Genomic DNA, 19,175 nt, shown 5'->3' on the forward strand with positions numbered 1-19,175 from the left:
CAACACCATTCCAGCTGCTGGTACACATATGTACCCCCAACATATACCAACACAGACACATATGTTGTGGATCCTTCCAGTAACTGGGCTTAGACACACAGTCCATCCAGTAGCTGGCCCTGGATTCTTGTTCTTCCCCTGTTGCCTCGCATACATATAAAAGGGGTTTTTCAATCACCCCAACCCTATGGTCTCTAGGGCAGTTGGCCTAGACCTCCTGGTCCTTCCAATAGTCAACTCCTCCACGTGTCTCAGTCCCAGAGATGCACCTGTATGCCTGGCTCCCAGGCCACTTAACCCACTTGCCAGCTAGTCTGGCTGGATGTTTGCTAGCAGTCACACACTGACACGTGTACCCTTGCTTACTTGCAGATACAGGCCCCTATGACATGTGGTCCTACTCTAGTTGCTGGCATTTAGATCACCATACATGCATATGCACTCAGGGCAGAGAGACTCTTCACCCAGGAAAAGTTAGAAATTGAGTTTATTGAGAAGACGGGACAGACTGCACTGATCAGGTGCAGGGCATGGCTGGACAAGTATACTGACCAGCCATCTGTTTGCATGTAACTGGCCCTTTTTATTCCTTTATCCCTCTGTTTTCCCATGCTTGTGCCTCCCTAAACCACTTTGATTCCCTCCCTTTGGTTCCTACCCTAAACATCCCATAATAAATCTTGTACAATCCTAAAATGCTCTTTCCCTGTATCCAATAATGTGTTCCATACCCCCTAGGCAGTAACCTCCCATAGTCTGTGAGGTGATCCTGTTGACTCATTGTTATGGGTGTCACCCCCCCCCCCACACACACAATGACTGCAGGGCTGATGCTCTCCTGTGACAGCCCTGGAAGGAGCTAGGGCAGGGGCTCTGTTTTAACTTTCTAAATTGTAAAAACTCCTTAGAGGTATGTTCAAATACAAAGCCTGGGTGACTAGACCTGTGGTGTTTAAAATGATGTTGGGATCTAGATATTAAGTCCGATTTTTATCCCCCCCCCCCTTTTATTGAAGGAGTAAATCTTAGTCCTGTCAAACACTTGCAGTTCCTTCCATAGGGCTGGCTGCTCTGCCTCATCTGGAGTGCTTTGTTTATATACTATAGGTGGATACTGACCACCTTTTGATTTGGTTTTCTGGTGATATTCTTTATTGCAACTCTGTTACTCTAGGGCTCCTCTGAAACATCCTTGAAAGGAACAGAAATATAGCTCTTGGCCAGGTAAATGCATTGGCTAAGTAAGTGTTATGTTTCTGTACAAGATAGTTACTTTATGTAACTTTTGACTAGAGCAAAGCCTTCATTGAGGCTTGTTCAACAAGGAACTCTCCTGCTGTGTGCTCAAGGAATCAAAAATCCTGAACTCCTTAACTTCTGGAAAAGGTTAGATGGAAGTGACAATCCCAGCAACCTTCTTGCATTTCAGGAAGAGCAAGTTCTGTATATAAATCATGAGATTGGTTATAATAGAAAGTCTAGAAGCTCCACTGAACTTCACTTATATGGGCTACATTCTTTATGGATTTAGTGTGGATAACTTCTGTAAAGGACCCTGAGCCAAAGTTTTCTTATTCAACTTGAAGCTATTTACCCATATGTCTTTTCTGTTCAAGAACTCTATTTTAGGGAGCACATAAGACCTGAACAGATTAAGATTTGCCATCACTTACTCTTCTCAACTTCAAAAACAAACACATGGAAGAACAGGAGGGGGTAGTAGTCTGAGAGTCGGACAAGCCTTGGCAGTCCCTTTACAACATCCTGGATCCTGGCCCCTGGCAAGCAACAGACCTCCTGAGATGTCAGGTCAGGTCTGCAAATAGGTGCTTCTGTCTCCCTTAGGAGGGAGTCTCCAATGATTATCACTTGCTTTTCTCCCTTTGTACAGACAAACGTTTGGGCTCAGCTGGCTCTGATGCATACCCTGAAGGGTCTTGTTTGTCCTCACCAGTGCCCAGGGCAGTTGCAGGTCTGCAGGAGGAGCCTGTCTTCTATTGCCAGAAGTCATAAGCTTCTAACCTTCTCCATCTTGACAGCCACCCTCTGTTACCTGTTCCACCATAGTCTCCAGCTGTCTCTCCTTCCTTGCTTTGCGTGGCTCAGGCTCTTGTCTCTGCAGAGTTTCTGCAAAGATGCTGTCAATCTCCTCTTTGTTTTCTCTGATGGTGTGCAGCCTGCTCACCTCTTTCTGCAGCTCCTTCACCAGGTGACTTAGTGCCATGGCCAGAACACATCTCTCACAGGAGATGTCGCCACTGTCCCCAGTCCCAGCAAGAGTCCCCAGGCACTCTGTAGCCCCAGACCTGGGAAGCAGCATCTTCCCCCCAGAGCTCAGTTTGGGTCAAAGCCTCTGATGTGTTGTGCCAAGGACATTACACAGAATCACAGAATCACAGAATCGTTTAGGTTGGATGGGACCTCTGGAGATCATCTAGTCCAACCTCCCTGTTCAAGCAGGGTCACCTAGAGCATATTGCCCAGGATCACATCCAGACGGGTTTTGAATATCTGGTTCAGCAGTATTAGCACCAGTTAGTGCTGGAGAATGTGCCCTGTTGCATGTTGAGACCATCCCATGCAGTCTTCAGCAGAAGTGCCTGGCCCCTCCACGCTACAGCTGTGCTAACTGCTGTGACAACTACCATGTCTCTATCTGCTGCTGTGAGCCTGATCCTTCCTAATCAGGAGTCAGCCTTTCCCAGCAGTAGCCCAGATCCAAAGATGACAGAAGAAGCTCCCAGCAGAACTGGTAGCAGAGCCTAGAAACTGCTGTGCAAACTGATAGCAGCCCCTGCAGTGTAGGGCACGCTGCACCACAAACTGCCCCTGCTAATAGCCGTGCCCGTTTGCAGCGCTCTTGGTTGCTGTGCAACCTGGGGAGCAACTAAATAACAGAATCATCTCATGCTTTGTAGAAGCTAGGGAATTTCGATGTTTGGAGGATGTAATCTTTTTCTTGTACTTGTAGATGTTTTGTATACTGAAAAAGTGATGATAGATGCACCAGGTGCAACTGTTTATTGGTGGTGCATCAATCAAAAGATGTTAAGGCTCTAAATTTTAGAAGCATGCTAATCATTAACAGGAGGAAAAAATGTAAGTGAAATTTACTACTAAGGTTACTTGACTGCTTTCTGAATTACTGGAGAACAAATCTGTTCAGTTACTCTTGTTTTAGTACATATTCTAATATCCCTTTAGAGAGTCATTACTGACTTGTATGAAATACAGCTTGAGTATCTAATTATTTGCCTGTTGACTTCGTAAATGTAAATTATGAACTGGTGACAAGTTCTTTAAAATATTATTTGAGATTATTTACCATGTGTATCTTTTAGTTTAATATATTGTCTAGGCATCCTCATTTTGGGGGAGTCATCTTTGAGAAAAATTCATCCCGATCTGCTATATAAACTGTTGTTAGATTGAATATTCTATCAAGCTGATAGGGGGATGTGCTGTTCAACACCCATTCCCCAAAGCTTTATTTCAGAGACAAATTGCAGTACTTATTTTGATGAAAATCACCATTTTTTTATGTTGAATACTTAATTTGTCTGAGGGGTTATTTGTGACTCAGTTTAGTAATGCTTTCATGATTTCTGGTGACATAGGAGCTGACTACTGGGAATAAGAACTTTTTTTTATAAGTAATACTGTGTGCAGTAAGTATTTAAAGCCTCAGTTGTATTAGTTTCCTTTAGATGTGCACAAATTCTCTTTTCCTTGTTTGTTCATATCTAGACCTGGGGCTAGATCCTGAATTTTCTACATCTGACATTGCTTTAGTACATCTTGGAAAGTTGTTCTACTGTGTCTGGCCACTTGGAACAGACCAGGAGGTGTTATTTTAATTGCGAAGGGAAGGGTACGCTGGAGAAAGTGGTGCTGTGTGGGTACTGCTGCTTCCTTGCATTAACTGGCTATAAGAATGTAGCCTTACTGGTTATGAGCTCCTTGAAATGTTAACTTTAGTATAGCGTATGTGCTTCAAGAAATCACACTTTCTTGTAGCTTTTCTCTCCTTCTATAATAGAGTACCTCAAGTACTGATTGTTTTCCAACTCCTATTCTTTTAAATCTTAGTGAAGCAACAATGGTGGGTATAGATATGCAAATAAGGTACTGTTAACTCCAGTGGTGTAGGTGGTGTAAGAACTTGAGCGTGTCAGTTATTTTCTGGTAATTCTCCTTTATTGTCCACAAAGATGGGCACTGTTGCAGATTAATTGACTTGCTCTAAGTTTGCACCTTTGCTGATATTCTAGGAACTTGTTTTTGCTCATACCAGAAACAAATAGTTTTGCCCTGAGTATCATACTGCTGAATGCTGCATCCTGCTTTATACCTTTTAAGTCTTTAGAGAAGTATGCTTGCAGCAGTCTTCTCTCTAGTGTTCTAGTTGCAGACTTAAATGTGGTATTAATATTCATAGAATATTCCTGTAAAGAACTGATTTCAAAAAAATTACTCAGACAGAGAATAGAATATTAATTCATTGTAAACTAATATAGTAAAATAACTCTGATAATCAGCTTAAGAATCTGCTAATCATTGAGTTACTGTTAGTCAAAGGTGAGTGTGCCACGTGAAGGAATGGATGATTTGCGTATGGTGGTGGGTGTGTGGGTGATTGGAGAAAGTGTCTTCCTAGTTGAGGCACAGCCTAGATAGGCATGTCTGGCTTTCTGAAAGCATTAAACGCAACTATTCCTGGACAGATAAACACCACAACTTGTTAACTTTTCCGTGTTGTCTTCTTCCTTTGCCTCTTTCCTTTCACTCCCTCAGTAAAAGGGATTAAATTGTGGATTGAGGATATAACTTATTCTACACTGATAGCTGGTATACAGACCACACTGACTAGACACAGGACCTTTTTAGCTGAGTAACTGTTGATACTGGGCAGTTTGTAAGGAGACTTATAAGTTAGTCATAGCTGGGGACCAGAAGTCTAACTGTTATCCTCAGTAATAGAGGCATTTTGGAATAATTAAATACCTCCTTCCAAATACATGTTGTATTGATGGAATCAAGATTATGTCAATTAGATGGTGTTTTTTTGAACAGGTGTATTTACAAACAAAGCTAAGATAATGCTCATGCCCTATAAAGTCATACCCTATAAAGTCAGTTTTTTTTTTTTATAAAGTCATACCCTATAAAGTCAGTCATGCCCTATAAAGTCAGTTTTTAAATGCATACTTGCTGTTCTTCTAACCACTGAAGAATGAAGATTTAATTTTCTAATGAATTTACTGTTTATTGAATTTTAAGAGGTGACTAGCTTTTATGTAGGTTGAATGGGCATTTCCAGGAACAGATGATGCAGTGATAAATCACTTGAGTGAGTACGTACTTTTTTGGTGAACTGCAGTTGAACTGGATTTTAATAACATTCTGTATAGTTAAATAACATTTGTATTCTTCCTTTTATCAATGCAACAGGACTATCTGAGTTATAATTTCACTATTTAGGTGTGAATAAAACTAAATATATGAAAAGCTCCAAGAGAATTGTTAGTTTTTGATAGTCAATATAAGTCACTTTTCTATTGCAATTTGTATTTTAATCTTAAATCTGTATAACTGTTTACCAGGAACAGTGCTCTAAGAAACATCATGGGTTGGGATTTTATAGATAGGAAAGAAATACCAAGTATTCTTCAGTCCTTGCCACCTTTCTACATGAAAAATGCAACTCCTAAATAGACTATAGGAAAATGACTCAATTAGAATGTCAGGTAGTTCACTTTTGCTTATTCCTCTTTGGTCATGACTTAATTTATTGTTTTCCCCAGTACCAGGACTACCTCTTGTTGAGTTCTCCTGATAGCCCAGTTCTATGTATGTTCTGCAAGAGCTGGTTGCTTCTGGAATATAGTGGAGTCCTGACTTCTAAAGTTATTTGAAGCAATACTGTGCAGTGCCTGCTTCTATGGTTAATTGGCCAGTTAAAGATTACTATTTAAAAGGTTTGCTTGCTGAATAAATCCATATGTTTGATCCTTCTTGAAGTTATTCCAGAATTCTTTGCAGAAACTTAAAGGTCCAGTGCATATTTCTGCTGTAGCCTTTCTCTAAATGTAATAGCTCTTGCACAGTACTTTCAGATCTTGTTGTTCTAAAAGTAAATGGTATTATTTGTGTGTGGGGGTGAGTTTTTTATGTCTAGATATTTTATTTAGGAAATAGTATGTGAAATACCAAGGGAGTATCAAATAGAGTTGCTTCTTAGAGAAGATCAGGAAAGAGCAAGTTACGAAATTACATAACATAATGTACATAGCATGATGATTGTTAATAATAATTAAAAAATCATGTTTACCCATGATTATTCCATAATGGTATAAGATAATGTAGTTCCTACCTGTGGTCTGGATAGAAAATACCTGCAGTACCTTAAATATCAGTCCATGATTAAAACATCTAGAGTCTGTAAAGATGCATGTATTTAAGCCTATGAGAGATCTCATTGGGTGGAAATCATGCTCCAGTTAGCTTGATAGGAGTTGCTGTTGAGTTCACTCAAGATACAGGATTTTATAGATTTACCTGAAATACATGGCTTGTACATGACTTCAACTATGAAGCAAATTTCTGGTCTGTGAAAATATCCTCTCTAAGAGGGAGGGCTACATACTTGTATCAAGGTGGAACTTTACCAATATAATTTTTTTTTCTTGACAGCTGGAAGATGGACACACTTTATTTGACTATGATGTTGGACTAAATGACATAGTTCAGCTTTTGATACGTTCTGAATCTGAAGCTCCCACCACTTTTTCTGTGACAAATCAGGATGGAGAGGTCAATCCCTGTGCTGTTTCCAACTGTAAAAACAAAGTCAAAAGAGCAGCAAGTAGCAGATCACCGAATCAGCCGTCTACATCAGCTCACTCATTTCTTATAGATCCTGGCATTGGATTGTACAAGGTACGTGTAAGTTTTGAATGCAGGATCCTTATCTTGCACCTACCAGTTTAATTTTATTGCTTATACAAGCACATATCCTCAAACAGTTTTCTTTTATGATCAATTTCAAATTTAAGTCAATGGGACTGAGTGCAGATTTAAAGGTAGGTATCTCTACAGTTCTTAAAAGCTTTGCTGTCAAATGCAGTGTGCAGATTAAACAAATCTCAAACTGAGTTTACAAATCATTTAGAAGCTACAACTATTATATATCTAAATGACAAAAAAAATGTTTTGCGTCCTCAAACTACACAGGTAAATTTGCTGTGATAGAATTCAGAATTTGTTCATGATGTTTAAGACCCAGCTCTGTCAAAAAATAAACGCTTGTTTAAAGCTAGCTATAGTATCATTTTTCAGTTACCCATGCTGGATAATCTGATTTTGTAGGAGTAGCTTAGCTTGGTGGCAGTGTCAAAGCAGAACTTCTTAACTGGGCTCTATCCAAGTTATCTCCTATAGAATCACAGAAGCGTCTCTGTGCTAGGATCTCCAGTGTTGCAGATTTTAGGATGGGTTCATATACTCAGATACAATGCCAGCAACATTTTGTGTGTTCTCTAATAAGTTTACCACTGAAACAGAAATGGCTTTCTGTAGAAAGATAAAGCCAATTGGAATCTGAAGCTATGGGAAAGTTCTCTAGTTTCACCCTATTTATTTATTTGCAAGTATGCTGTGTTGTCCATTAGAACAAAATGGAGAAGCAATTATAAAAGTTTCTATTTGCATTCAGTAGGGTAGGTTTCTTAACTCAACATGAGGAAAAGAGAATGTAAAGAAGGTTCCTTAAGTGATATCACAGGGATCATAAGTTGTACATTTGAGAACTCTTGGGGGGGAATTAATAGTTACTGATGTGGGGTTTTTTTGGAGCTAAACAGTCTAAGGAAAATTAGAATACTTTTAATTCTAATGTTTTTCAGTATTGTATTACAACAAGATAAATTGTGGGAATATACACTTCCTTAAGATTATATGTGATGCAAGGATTGATATTTAATTATAGATTGTTTAAGAATTATATACATCTTATTTCTTGCTAGTTTTGTACCTTACTATTTTTTTCCATGTTATCACTTAGGTATGCACCAAAGGATCAAAAGTTCAATTTAAATAGAAAATGAGTATTTTCCAAATTGCTGGCTAGTTGACCCCTTAGCAGGATGTGCATGTAGGAAATAGTAGCATTTTTCTGCTTTTTCAACTGTTTCTCTCTGGTAAGAAATCTTCATGATAGTGCTTATTTTGCTGGAAAATGTCTGAAATTATAGGAAAAGAAGAAGAGGCTATGACCACCATACCTGTACATCTGTTTCAGTTAGAGGAATGTTCTTATTTAGACCTATCCTCCTCCTGACATGAAACTATCTTAGTATGTCACATAAACTGTTGTTTGAAGTTTTTTTTAAGGATTAGTAGTATATTTTTTGTTATAAATCACTCACGCTCTCTTCTAGTAGCATTCTGTACCATTAGCCTTATAGTTCCATCTCTGAGGAAGCAAGGAATCAAAAAGTCAGCAAATTTAATCAAAATGCACCAGCTTGCCTGCTTCCTACTCAATCTTTTATCCCTATTGTATGAAAGGAAAGAAAAAAAAGCTCTTCAGTTCTTATACTTTTTTACATTTCATATTGATATATGAAATATAAGAGAGGAGGAGGAGGGAGATCACCAAGATGATGGAGGACCACAGAAAATGATGGATTGATCAGAGGAGAAGAGCATTAAACTATATATTTTCAACAATATTAATAGTGATATCAGCTTATCTCTTGGCTGCCTTTTTTAGGCTTAAAAAAAGGGGAGGGGGTTTGCAATATTGTCTCATGTACTTCACTTGAACCCTTTTCATGGAGTCAGCTAGAAATTTTGCTCTCTCTAATCAAATCCCAGATAGAGAAGAAGATGCAAAGTCCCTAACATTATTTTCAGCCAGCTGATGTTTTCAATATGTAGAGAAATATTTTCTGTAGGGGTAGAGGCATTCTGTTCTTTACTGTTTGTAGATGATAATGGGAACATTTTGTTAAAAAGCAATCACTCCTTACAGAGTCAGGAAGCTTTAAGTACGTATTTCAGCCAAGAAAGTAAGTCAAAAGTAGCAAATTTGTTTAATGTAAACCACTTAAAGTATGAATTAAGCCATGCTAGTTGCCTAAAATTATATATAAATTTTTACATTTTGGTGTTTCTCAAGCAATAAGAAATTCTTTAGGTTCAGGAAATCAGAGTCATTTGCTTACAGTTTTTTTTTCTTTAATAGCTGATCCTTGTTTGAGAACATTAGCAAAATTCTGTGCCTCAATGTATCTGGGTCTAGATTCAGCACACCCCTCCCCTCCATACTTGCTGCTTTGTTCTTCAACCTCAATTATATAAATAATTTTGTTTTTATATATGTGTGTGTGTGTGTGTGTGTGTATATAAAAAAAACCTTGCTGATGGAAGTTTTTCTGTCCTTAAAGCAAGCTGTCTCTAGAAGGGCAGTCAGTGTTGAACCTATTTTAAAGAAGTGATAGAGATGTTGAAAATTGTAGATCAGTAATGAAATAATCAGTTTTAGTTACCTTGCAATAATTTTAAATAAATTACCTCCTTACAGTCTCTGTATATGTTAAACACTTGTACTCCAGGTTTGGAAATCAGAATACCTTAGCTAATAATATATTATGATTGCACCTGTTGTTTGATGTTCTTATGGGTTGAGTCTGCCCTTCCCCCAAAGGACTGTTAGTGGGTGGAAATCCTAGTCAACTCCAGTTGAGTCTCACTGTCATAGGTAGGAGACTGACCTTGGTATCTGGTTGGAGAACTGCATCATTATAAGCTCTTTATGAATGTTGTTAAAAATGTATAGGTTTTGGTCTCAGATTTGGGAGTTTTATTCCAAGCCAATTAAAAGTCCTAGGCTAAAGTGTTTGGACTACAGCATGAGATTATTTTTTCCAGGAAAATTTATAAAGCCTGCCTCAGAATCTGAAGGTAAAACATGCACACTTCTTAAAAATAAACTACTACACAGAGACTGCTGTTCTTGCAACTGGTTTATTCCATTCCAGGGCTCTTGGTTCTGTTTTCTTCAGCTCTAGCATATTCAGTGTTAATTCCAACTTCTGTGTCTGTCTACCTATTTTTGATAGTGTCTCCAACACCAGGATCTCTTATGCCATAATTGCCATTAGTTTGTTCTTGACTCTAGCACCAATGGACTTTGAGTTCACTTTTCATTAAGTTCCAACTGAAATTGTACTGGTGGACTTCACGTGCACTGCCTGATGTTTTCAGGTATTTGTACTCCTATGGTGGAGAAGCCAACTTTGTCATAGGTAAAGCAGCTTATTACTGCTTCATACCATGTCATCTGCCAAGCCTGTATGGACTAATTTGGCTTCTGTAGAAAAAAACTCCTTCAGCTATAGGGGAAAAAATCTACTTGGAACTCTGACTGTTACTGGGATTTATTCCTTGAGAAGAAATTAACTTTCTTCCACTGCTGGTGTTGGTGCCTAAATGATAGATAAATCACATAATGAAATCACAGTGGGTCTCAGGGTGGCTAACAGGCTGGTTTTATAATCATAGATATAGGTTCCTCAATCAAGTTAGTCAAACTTTAGAACGAGACCCAGAGAGACTGTGGTATCTCCATCCTTGGAAATATTCAAACTTCAAGTGCACAAGCAACCTTCTCTAACTTGATTGTGAAAACTTTTTTCCCTAAAACCTAATTGGAATATCCTTTGTTGCAAATTGTGTTCCTTGCCTCTCATCCTTTCACTGTGCATCTCTAAGAGTCTGGTTCTATTTTTCTTTGTACTCTCCTGTGAGGTGGTTGAAGAAAGCAAAAAGATTTTCCACTTAACCTTCTCTTCTGCAGGCTGAACAAATCCTCTTCTCTCACCTCTTTTATCATGTACTCCAGCCTCTTAATTATCTTGGTGGCTCTCCATTGAACTCCTTCCAGTATGTTAATATCTTTCTTGTACTGGGGAGCCCAAGATTCAACACAATACTCCAGGTGTGGTTTCACAAGTGCCAAATAGAGGAGAAGGATCACTTTCCTGGAAATGCTGGCTACACTCTTACTAATACAGCCCAGGATGTGGTTGGCTTTTTTTGCTGCAAGGGCACACTGCTGCCTTACATTCAACTTGATGTCCACTCAGGTCCATTTCTGCAAAGCTGCTTCCTAAACAGTCATCAACCTGTATTGCTGCATGGGGTTATTCCAGCCCAGGTGCAAGACTTGGCCCTTCCCTTTCTTGTACTTAGAGTAGAAGTGGACTCATTCAGTGGGTCAAGACCTGGCTGTGTGGCTGGTGTCATGTGTTGCAAAGGGGTTGCCAAGGCTTGTTCAGCCCTCAGACTATTACCCCTTCCTGCTCTTCCATGTGGGCACCAACAGTACTGCCGGGGTAACCTTGAGTGTATCAAGAGTGACTACAGAGCTCTGGGGGCAAGGGTGAAGGGCATGGGGGCCCAGGTAGTGTTCTCCTCAATCTTGCCAGGGAGGGGGAAAGGCTCAGGTACAAGTGGGCTTGTCCAGCAGGTCAACACCTGGCTGTGTGGCTGTTGTCACAGGCAGAACTTTGGCTTCTATGGCCATGGAATGCTCTTTGAGGAGCGAGAGCTACTGAGGGAGGATGGGGTATATTTGACAAAGTGAGGCAAGAGTGTCTTTGAAAACAGGCTTGTTAACTGAGTGAGGAAGGCTTTAAAGTAGGTATCCCATGGGAGGGTTACCATAACCTGAAGAGAAATGAGGGCACAAGGGGCAGAGCAGATGTGTCTGGGGCACAGCATTACAGGGGAGGCTCTAACACTTCCCCTGTAAAAGCAGCACAATTTGGGGCCCATCTCAAATGTCTGTACAGAAATGCATGTAGCATGGGGAACAAGCAGGAGGCATTAGAAGTCCATGCACAGTTGCAGAGCTATGACCTTATGGGGATTACAGAGACACAATGGGATAGCTCCCCTTATTGGAGTGCTGCAATGGAGGGATACAGGAAAGATAGGGTCGGCAGGCAAGGAAGGGTTGTGCTCTATGCAAAGGAGTGGCTTGAATGCATGGAGTTTTACCTTGTGACAGGTGACGAAGCAGTAGAGAACTTGTGGGTAAAGATTAGAGGGCAGACCAGCACAGGTGGTGGTGTAGTAGGTGTCCGCTACAGACCTCCTGATCAAGTGGAGGAGGTAGATGAAGCTTTCTTTAGGCAGCTGGAGAAAGCCTTACAATCACAGGCCCTGGTACTTATGGGGGACTTTAACCACCCCAGTATCTGCTGGAAGGGCACAAGCAATCCAGATTCCTGGAGTGTGTTGAAGACAAGTTCTCGATGCAAGCGATCAATGAGTTGACTAGGGGAGATGTTCTGTTGGAACAAGGAAGACCTTGTTGGGGATGTGAAGGTCAATGGCAGCCTTGGTTGCATGGCCATGAGAAGGTGGAGTTTAAGATTCTGAGAGAAGTGAGCAAGAGAAATAGTAGAATCACAGCTCTGGACTTCAGGAGAGCAGATTTCATCTTGTTCAAGGATCTGCTTGGCAGGCTCTAATGGGAGACTGCCCTGGAGGGCAAAGGGTCTGAAAAGAGCTCGTTGACCTTCAAGGACAACTTCCTCAAAGCGCAAGAACAGTCTGCTCTGACATGGAGGAAGTCGAGCAAGTGTGGCAGAAGGCCAGCATGGATGAAGAGGGAACTCCTGACTCAAACCCAAAAAGGAAGTGCACAGAAAGTGGAAGCAGGGCTACTTGGGAGGGATCCAAAGACATTGCATGCGCAAGTAGGAATGGACTTAGGAAAGCCAAAGCTCAGCTGTAGTTGAACCTAGCAAGGGAGGTGAAGGGTGACGAGAAAGGTTTCTCCAAGTACATTGGTAGCAAAAGGGAGGCCAAGGAGAGTGTGGGACGATTGCTCAATGGGGCAGGGGACCTAGTGACAAGCTTCAGGGAAAAGGCTGAGGTACTCAGTGCCTTCTTTGCCTCGGTTTTCTCTGGTAAGATTTGCCCTCAGGCCTCCCAGGTCCCCGAGCCTCCTAGCAGAGTCTGTGGGAGTGAAGCAGTACCCACAGTAGAGGAAGAAAGAGTTAGGGATCACTTAACCCACTTGGACATACACAAGTCCATGGGACCAGACAGGATACATCTGAGGGTGCTGAAGGAGCTGGCTGATGTCATTGCGAGGCCACTCTCTATCATCTTTGAAAGGTCGTTGCAGTCAGAGGAGGTTCCTGATGACTGGAAAAAGGTGTCACACCCATCTTCAAGGAGGACAAGAAGGAGGCTCCAGGGAACTACAGGCTGGTTATCCTCACCTCAGTCTCTGGGAAGGTTATGGAGCAAATAGTCTTAGAAGCCATTTCTAAACACATGAAGGACAAGAAGGTGATTGGGAGCAGCCAAAATGGATTTACCAAGAGCAAATCATGCCTGACCAACCTCATTGCCTTTCCATAATGAGGTGACGGGCACTGTGGACAAGGGGAGGGCAGTGGATGTTGTATACCTTGATTGAAGAAAGGCCTTTGACACACTCTCTCACAATCTCCTAATCACCAAATTGGTGTGATATGGGCTCGATAAGTGGGTGAAAAGGTGGGTAGAAAATTGGCAGGTCTGCTGAGCTCAAAGAGGTGTGATCAGTGGTGCAAAGTCCAGCTGGTGGCCAGTAACTGGTGGTGTCCCTCAGGGATCAGTACTGGGACCAATATGTGTAATGTCTTCATTAACGACCTGGATGAGGAGATAGAGTGAACTCTCAGCAAGCTTGTGGTTGACACCCAATTGGGGGGAGCAGTCCATGTGCTAGAGGGCAGGGCTGACTTTCAGAGGGACCTGGAGAAATGGGCTGATGGGAACCTCATGAGGTTCAACAAAAGCAAATGCCAAAGTCCTACACATGGGCTGGAATAACCCCATGCAACAATATAGGCTGGAGGCTGACTGCCTAGGAAGCAGCTCTGTAGAGAAGGTCCTGGTGGACAACAATTTGACCATGAGGCAACAGTGTGGCCTTGCAGCAAAGGAGACCAACAGCATCCTGGGCTGTATTAGTAACAGTGTAGCCAGCAGTTCCAGGGAAGTAATCCTTCCACTCTCTTAGCACTTGTGAGACCATATCTAGAGTATTGTGTCTGGTTTTGGTCTCCCCAGTACAAGAAAGACATGGACATACTGGAGCAAGCCCAGCGGAGGGCCACCAAGATGGTCAAGGGGCTGGAGCATATGACATAGGAGGAGAGGCTGAGAAGTGGGTTTGTTCAGCCTTCAGAAGAGAAGGCTCCAGGAGACCTTATTGCTGCCTACAACTACCTGATTGGAGGATAAAGAGAAGAAGGAGCCAGACTCTTCTCGAAGGGGCTCAGTGATAGGAGAAGAGGCAATGGACACAAGTTGGAACATGGGAAGTTCTGATTAGATATAAAAAAAAGGGTTTTTTTATCATAAGCTGGAACAGGGCCCAAAGAGTTTACATGATCTTATCCTTGGAGCTATTTGAAACTTGACTGGACAAGGCCCTGAGGAACCTGATCTAATTAGACCTGCTTGGAGCAGGTGGTTGGACTAAATGACCTCTGGAAGTCCCTTCTGATCTAATTCAGTCTATGATTTTATGAGGTTCCTGTCTGTCTGTTTCTCTAGCCTGCCCGGGTCCCTCTGAATAGCACCCCTGCTCTCCTGTATACCGACTACTCCCCCAAATTTGGTATCATCCCATGAACTTGTTGAGTGCGTGCTCTGTCCCATTGTCCAAGGTATTGACAGAGATGTTAAACAGTATCAGCTCCTGTATTGATCTCTGAGGGATGCCATTGGTAATTAGGTGCCAGTTGGGCTGTACCACTGATCATAACTCTTTGAGCCTGACAATCAGGCCAATTTTCATCGACATTATGTCCTTTTATCCAGTCAGTATGTTACCAGTTTAGTGATAAGGAAACTATGGTAGACTGTCAAAGGCCTTTCTTCAGTCAAGGTATATATATGACAGTCACTGCCCCCGCCTTTTCCATAGAGCCAGTCATGTCATTATAGAAAGCAGTCAGGTTGATTAGGTATGATTTGCCTTTGGTAAATCCATGGTGGCTGTTCACAATCATCATCATGTCCTGTGTGTGCCTGGACATGGCTTCCAGGAGGATTTGCTCTCCACCTTTCCCAGATTATGAGGTGAGTTTGACCAGTCTTTATTTCCTTGGATTCTCCTTGAAGATGGGTGCGATATTTGCCTTTTTCCAGTCATCAGGAGCCCTCAGGCGCATATTGTCTGGTCCCATGGACTTGTGTATGTCCAGTTTGCTGAAGTGCTCCCTAACTCAGTCTTCCTCTACTGTGAGTAATACTTTCCTGCCCAAGAGTCTGCCACTAGGCTCAGGGACCTGGGAAGACTGAAGGCAAACCTTACCTGTATAAAATGGAAGCAAGGAAGGTATTGAGTTCCTTAGCCTTTTTGATGTCTTTAGCTATTAGGTTCCCTGCTCCAGTGAGCAGTGGGCATGTGTTTTCCTTAGCCTTTCTTTTGCTGCCACTGTACTTATAGAAGCCCTTCTTGTTGCCCTTTACATTTCTTTCTGGTTCCAACTCCAGCCAAACTTTGGCTTTCCTAACTAAATCCTTATGTGCTTAAGCAGTGTCTCCATATTCCTCCTGGGTAGCCCATCCCTGCTTCCACCTTCTGTGTACTTCTTTTTTGGTGTTTGAGCTCAGTCAGGAGTTCCCGGTTCATCTATGCTGGCCTTCTGCCACACTTGCTCGGCTTCCTGCATGACTGAGTGAATTATTCTTGTGCTTTGAGGAAGTTGTCTTTTTGAGGATCAACCAGGTCTCCTGTGTCCTTTGCCCTTTAGAGCAGTCTCTCATAGTATCCTGCCAAATAGGTCCTTTAACAAGCCAAAATCTGCTCTCCTGAAGTTCAGGGTTGTAATTTTGCTATGCATCTTGCTCGCTTCTTTCAGGATCTTCAGCTCCACCCTCATTATGGCTGCCATCAACCTTTATGTCGCCAGCCTGTTCTTTGTTTATGAGTGACAGGTCCAACATCTTCCCCTAGTTGGCTTGTTATCTCTATCAAGAACTTTTATTCAACATACTCCAGAAAATTCCTGTATTGCTTTTGTCCTTCCATGTTGCCTTTCCAGCAGATGTTGGTGTGGTTGAAGTACTTTGTGAGTACCAGGGCCTGTGATCGTGTGGGCTTTTTCCAGTTGTGTAAAGAAGGCTTCCTCTACTTGCTCTTGATCAGGTAGTCTGTAGCAGACATCTCCTCAGACATCATATGTGTTGGTCTGTTCTCTGATTTGTACCACATGTTCTTGACATGCTCCTCCCCTGCTCTAAGTCAAAGCTCCGCATGTTTAAGCTACTCCTTTGCGTAGAGCACAACCCTTCCCTGCCCCTTGTCCAGCCTGTTCTTTCTGAAGATCTTCATCTATCCGTGGCAGCACCTCATTTATGTGGGCTATCCCCCACATCTCTAATCCCAATGAGATCAGAGCTCTGCAACTGTGTACAGACTTTTAATTTATCCTGTTTTTTTTTCCCATGTTGCATGCAGTTGTGTACAGTTGAGATGAGCTCCCAGTTGTGCTGCTTTCACAGGGAAAGAGAGGGCCTACCTGTCCCCTGGGTACTTCCTCACTGTCCCTATTCCTTTATTTCTCTTCCGGCTTTGGTCACCATCACCTGACAAACCTAGTTCAAAGTCCTCCTCCCCAGGTTGGCAAAGATGCCCCACTTTGTCAGGTGTTTCTTGTCCCTTCTCAGTGGTCCTCTTCACTCAATTAAGATCCTGTGGACATTAGCTGTGCAGCCAGCTGTTAACCTGTAGGATGCATCTGCCCCTACCTGAGCCTTTCCCCTTCACCTGCAGTATTGAGAAGAACATCTGGGCTCCATTGTGCTTCTCCCTTCTTCCCAGGGCTCTGTTGTCACTCTTGATTTGCATTAGGTCTCTTTTTTTGCAGTGTTATCAGTGTCCACATGAATGAGCAGTAAGGGGTAATAGGTCAAAGGGCTGGATGAGCCTTGGCGGTCTCTGTAGTATCCTGGATCTGGGCCTCCAGCAAGCAACAAACCTGCGACAGACCCCCTCCTACAAGAAAACAGAGCCAGGCTCTTCATAGTGGTTCATGGTGGGAAAATGAGAGGCAATGGGCATAAGTTGAAACAAGAGAGGTTCAGACTGGATATAAGGAGAAATTTTTTCATGATGAGGTCAATCAAGCAGGTTGCCCAGAGGGGTTGTGCAGTCTCTGTCTTTGGATGTTTTCAAGACCAGACTGAATAAAGCCCTGAGCAACCTGGTCTGAATTCAGTGTTGGCCCTGCTTTCAGTAGGAAGCTGGACTAGGGCCCTCCTGAGGTCCCTTCCAACCTGAATTATTTGATGATCTTATGTCTGCTCAGCAGATGGGTGCCTCTGTCCCCTGCAGAAGGGAGACTCCAACTGCAGTCACCCAGTGTTCCCTCTTGGTGCTAATGCTCTTTCAGAGCTGGTTTCTCCTCTTTGACTACCAGGGCACTGTACCAATTCTGTACATTCAGATCTGCAGGCAGAGAGGGAGCCTTTCTCCTGCTGCCAGAAGTCACAAGCTTCCAGTCTCCCCCATCTTGGGAGTCTCCATCTACCACTCGTTCAAAAGCATAACCTCTAGCTGTCCCTCCTTCCTTGCATCACGTGGCTCAGGCTCTTGCCTCTACAGACTCTCTGTGAAAACTCTGTCCGTCTCCTGCTCATCGTCCCCCATGCTACCCAGCCTGTGCTAATTGCCAAGTCTCTTAGCTGTGCTCCCGTAACTGCAAACTTGCTTAGTGGTTAAATAGGTGCTCCTCTGTAGCAGATATGAGTCTGACCAATTTTCCCACTGTTTTAGCATATCTCTTAGGGAACTGGTTATTTGTCTCTCTTGGTCTTTGTTACTGAATTGGTCTTCCAGGGATACTTTGAGGTGTACTTTGACAGCAAGTTTACTGCTTCACAAAACACATTATATCAGTATCTTTGACATATGTAGTATGAAAATGAAGAATTTTTTTTGATAGTCATGATGCTATATGTATTGTCATGGTTGCTGAATGAAGTGGTGGTACCTTCTGTATCTCCATTAGATGGTTATACATTAGTCCAAAATCTTTCATAGAAAATATTGCATACATTGGAATCCTAGTCTAGACAATCAAGGATTAAGCTCTTGGGTGCTTTTTCATTCTGCCTGTCACTTGCTATGCCTGTGAATTAAGGAGTATTAGTGCAAATATTTTTATCAACTATTTTTTCATTAGCAGAAACTAAGGATGTTAAAATATTTGTCGTCTTCTTGCATGATTTGAATATTTACATTCTTGTCCAGCCCAGATGTTAGTAATCAAGCAACTTGGGAAGAGAATAAGTACTTCGAAGTGTTTTTAAAAAGAAGTTAAAAATGCTAGCTGAAGTTTGAGACTGATAGCTGTATTTAGTATTTTATTCCAAATTATTTTGCTCTGTACCACCTTCCAAATGAACTAGTTACCACTTGTATGTATGGGTGGCAACGAATAACTATAATGACATGATATGAGGAATTAGCTAAGGTTCTGGGAGAAGTATAGCTGTACTACAGTAGCATTGTTTGTAGGCTTATTAGCACCATTGCCAGATCTAATTAACTGTGCTGAAAACTACGTTGCACTAGTACAACTATATTGTTCTATTTCCAGCACTAACTTGGGGTGTCTGTACTGTACTCCATTGTGTGGTGGAGATGGGCTATGTATTTTTTTATTCTTGCTTGCACCTTATATTTTTCTCCTGTGCAAGGTCTTCCTCAGGTTAGATGGCAGTCTTGCATCATCATTACAACATATGACCTCATATGTTGCTTGCCTTTCTTAGTTTTGTTTTCTATTTTGACATCTTTTAGAGTGTATTGATATTTCTTTAATTTCTTTTTGTATGGCTCTTTGCACATTAGCAATATGAACTACTTAAGTGTATTTGTCATCTTTCCTCTTACCCCTCAGTCCCTTCTAATTTCAAGGTTCTCTTTCCTAAGAAATGAGATGGAGTCTATTGGGTCTCTTTCCTGTACATATGTATGCTGTATGCTTGCACATAATATTTTTCTTTCACTTCTGAATGTATGCTAGTTAATGTATTTAGTGATAATCTGTTCTGTATTTTTATCAATGTGTTTGCAGTAGTGGTTTGGG

General features: G+C 41.8%; 1 protein-coding gene across 3 annotated transcripts in view; it reads left to right on the plus strand.

Moving 5' to 3' along the window:
• The window catches only part of LOC104153744 (E3 ubiquitin-protein ligase UHRF2), a 97,070-nt gene that overhangs the window by 17,175 nt on the left and 60,720 nt on the right, over positions 1–19,175 (plus strand). For all 3 annotated transcript variants that reach the window (XR_011137303.1, XM_068924884.1, XM_068924885.1), the window contains exon 2: positions 6,694–6,939. Coding sequence is in view for 2 of the 3 variants with exons in the window: in XM_068924884.1 (XP_068780985.1) it covers positions 6,694–6,939 (246 nt within the window). In the remaining variant the exon portion in view is untranslated. The remainder of the gene's footprint in view (positions 1–6,693; positions 6,940–19,175) is intronic.

This window comes from Struthio camelus, chromosome W, assembly GCF_040807025.1.
Source record: "Struthio camelus isolate bStrCam1 chromosome W, bStrCam1.hap1, whole genome shotgun sequence".
In the NCBI taxonomy this organism is placed as follows: Eukaryota; Metazoa; Chordata; class Aves; order Struthioniformes; family Struthionidae; genus Struthio; species Struthio camelus.